At 42.3% G+C, this 3435-nt stretch overlaps 1 protein-coding gene across 1 annotated transcript; it reads left to right on the forward strand.

Annotated features, from left to right (window-relative positions):
• Window positions 1-1777: 1777 nt before the first annotated feature.
• On the forward strand, window positions 1778-2885 carry LOC104958343 (gamma-crystallin M3-like). Its single transcript, XM_010786061.1, has 2 exons — window positions 1778-2053; window positions 2597-2885. Exons 1-2 carry the CDS (start codon window positions 1778-1780, stop codon window positions 2870-2872), a joined length of 552 nt encoding a protein of 183 aa, XP_010784363.1. The 3' UTR covers window positions 2873-2885.
• The last annotated feature ends 550 nt before the right edge of the window (window positions 2886-3435 follow it).

Raw genomic sequence — 3435 nt, forward strand, 5'->3', positions numbered from 1 at the left:
AGGAGATGTTAAGGAGATGTTAGGAGATGTTAGGAGATGTTAGGAGATGTTAAAGGATGTTATGAGATGTTAGGAGATGTTAAGAGATGTTAGGAGATGTTAGGAGATGTTAGGAGATGTTAAAGGATGTTAGGAGATGTTAGGAAATGTTAGGAGATGTTAAAGAGATGTTAGAAGATGTTAGGAGATGTTAGGAGATGTTAGGAGATGTTAAGAGATGTTATGAGATGTTAAGAGATGTTAAAGAGATGTTAGGAGATGTTAGGAGATGTTAAGAGATGTTAGGAGATGTTAGGAGATGTTAAGAGATGTTAGGAGATGTTAAGAGATGTTATGAGATGTTAGGAGATGTTAGGAGATGTTAAGAGATGTTAGGAGATGTTAAGAGATGTTATGAGATGTTAGGAGATGTTAAGAGATGTTATGAGATGTTAGGAGATGTTAAAGGATGTTAAAGGATGTTAGGAGATGTTAAAGGATGTTAGGAGATGTTAAAGGATGTTATGAGATGTTAGGAGATGTTAAAGAATGTACAGAGATGTTCAGAGGAAGCTCCTCATCCTCCAGATCTCAATTTCCTCTGTGTGTATTCCTCCTCTCTCAGCGGAGAGTAATCATTCTGCCTACAGTCAGGAGGATATATCCTTTTACATTATGCACGGCCCGCTGTAATGTAAAAGCTATTACAGAGAGAAGGGGAATATGCTAACGAAAGAGAGACGCTTTGATTCAAACTCACAGAGTGAATTAAACGGGAGGGAGGGCATGAATAATTATACCGTGATCCACAGAAGACTTCTCCCTCAATGAGGCTGCTTTAAATCAGCGTTTCAGGCACAAAGAGGTCAAATTAAACCACATTCAAACTCACTGTAAGTCTTTTCTTCTGCTTTCATTCATCGTCCTCTTGTGACCCAAGAAAAAGTACCAGTAAATACTTTATATTTCTTGGAACAAATGGATATTTCCACAGGCGCTAAAGCTTTAGTTAATTGTATGTGAGGAAAAATGTCAATTCTGAATTAAATACGGCCAGAAACAGGGCTCACTTAAAGCCTTAACTGGATCTGAATTCCTTTAGTGTTTTATTATTTGTTTCCAGTTGTAGATGTGTAAATGAATATGTGCGTGCCACACCAACACAGATGTGCAATTTAAGCTTTATTTTTATTACAATTTGTCAACGTTACCGGCTCCTTTGACACTTTTATATGTTCACTAACTTTTAAAAATGAAGCCACTTATTTTTTTTAACTTTAAATTACATGTTTTATTCTTTGAAACAAAGGGATATTTTCACAGCTCTCTCGTTTAATTTAAAAACAGCACACGTTTTATTTTGCATAGCATTTTTTCTGTACTTTAGTTTGTGTTTATGAAATAGTTTTCATAATAACGTCTATTTTTGGTCGTTTTCTGTCAATGATTGACGACGGAAAGGCCTGATCTAACAGAAAATCAATACAATTAAAATATACATATTTATTTATATATTTTCTCTCCAGTGGAACAAAAGGATATTTCCACAGGTGCTAAAGTCACACGTTTGCCCCTCTATGCTCTGCGCTCACACACAGATCCACACAAACACCCCCTCTCGTTCTCTGGACCTTTGTGAATTGTTCCCTATTCACTGCATTGTCTCTCTAACAAAACCAGTAAAAGGGGTTTTTCTAAAGACTGCTCCAATGGTCGTTGCTGAGTCAGGGCTTCTTTACTCCTATAAAAGCTAACGCAGCAGCAGGAAGGTACAGAATCAACAACATCAACAGCAAACATGAGCAACTCTGGCATGAACATGAGGGGAAAGATCGTCTTCTATGAGGAGAAGAACTTCCAGGGTCGTTCCTATGAGTGCATGAGCGATTGCTCCGATATGACCTCTAACCTGAGCAGGTGCCACTCCTGCAAAGTGGAGAGCGGCTGCTTCATGGTGTACGACCGCTCCAACTACATGGGCAACCAGTCCTTCATGAGGAGGGGAGAGTACTCCGACTACCAGAGCATGATGGGCATGAGGGACTGCATCAAGTCCTGCCGCATGATCCCCATGGTAGGTGTTGATTAGATGAATCTGTGGAGAGATGCAGGGGTTCTGAAGAAGGAAACCTGGAGATTAGCATAAAACTGGACACACAGCAATAGGAAAAGAACCTCTGTGTCAAACAAGGCCAACGTTAGCCGCCTTTAGCTTAGCGGTGGTGACGTGAAGTCATGTGACCGTGCTGTAGTTCCTTTATAGCCCAACATTAGCCTCCTTTAGCTTAGCGGTGGTGACGTGAAATCATGTGACCGTGCTGTAGTTCCTTTATAGCCCAACATTAGCCACCTTTAGCTTAGCGGTGGTGACGTGAAGTCATGTGACCGTGCTGTAGTTCCTTTATAGCCCAACAGTAGCCTCCTTCAGCTATGTAACGCCTGTCTTTCTGACTCTTTCCACCCCACACATGCCTCCCCACTAAGCTGATGTTCGTCTCTTGGTACCACAGCACCGCGGACAGTACAGAATGAAGATCTATCGTTATTTCTGTACTTTAGATTGTGTTTCTGACTCTTTCCTCCCCACTAACCCGATGTTTCTGTCTTGGTACCACAGCACCGTGGTCAGTACAGAATGAAGATCTACGAGAGGGAGAACTACGGAGGCCAGAGCTACGAGCTGATGGACGACTGTGATAACATCATGGAGCGTTACAGGATGAACGACTGCATGTCCTGCCAGGTGATGGACGGACACTGGCTGATGTACGAGCAGCCCAGCTTCAGAGGTCAGATGATGTACGTCAGGCCTGGAGAGTATCGCAGCTTCAAGGACATGGGCATGAGCGGACAGAAGTTCATGAGCATGAAGCGCATCGTGGACTCCTGCTAACTAACTCAATGTACTTCATTCATAGCACTTAATAAAGTCACTTCTGCACTGTAACTCCAGAAACATGTGTGCTTTGTCATCAAGAACACCCTGCATGTAGATGGTACGTTGAGTTAGTGTAGTAAGATAAGAGCGACCCTTTTTACTAAAAACGACAAGTGTGTGAGCTCGATGTGAACATAGCAGAGGTTTGTCAGTGTGTAAAGGTCAGCTGATGGTTTGTTCAGACATGTGATTGATTTGAGCTGCAGGTAGAGAAGAGGATGATGGAGCTGTTGCCATGACAGCTCAGTTTTAATCTGCAATAACAGCGTGTCTGCCAGGTAAAAGCCTCTCTGCAGCGTTTCAGTTTATTACAAACAGCAGATAATTACCACAGCAACATATCGAGCTCTTCTATCGGAGTGATGGCCCCCTAAGAGCCGGCACACTGTGTTCCTGTCCAATCAGAAAGCAATTAGACAGCAGATAGCATCCCTGCAACGAGGAGAACCAGAAGCTACTGGGTTTGTTTTCTTCCAACAGAGACAAGCCGATAAGAAGAGCTCTGATACTGGGATCTG

The sequence above is a fragment of the Notothenia coriiceps genome, unplaced genomic scaffold (assembly GCF_000735185.1).
Source record: "Notothenia coriiceps isolate Sejong01 unplaced genomic scaffold, NC01 NC01_scaffold00028764, whole genome shotgun sequence".
Taxonomy (NCBI): domain Eukaryota; kingdom Metazoa; phylum Chordata; class Actinopteri; order Perciformes; family Nototheniidae; genus Notothenia; species Notothenia coriiceps.

Bases quoted from the DNA above. Each gene is read 5' to 3' on its own strand.
- LOC104958343 (XM_010786061.1), top strand. From the start codon at position 1,778: ATGAGCAACTCTGGCATGAACATGAGGGGAAAGATCGTCTTCTATGAG. The intron at 2,054-2,596 runs GTAGGTGTTGAT...TTGGTACCACAG, and splicing joins CCTGCCGCATGATCCCCATG to CACCGTGGTCAGTACAGAAT.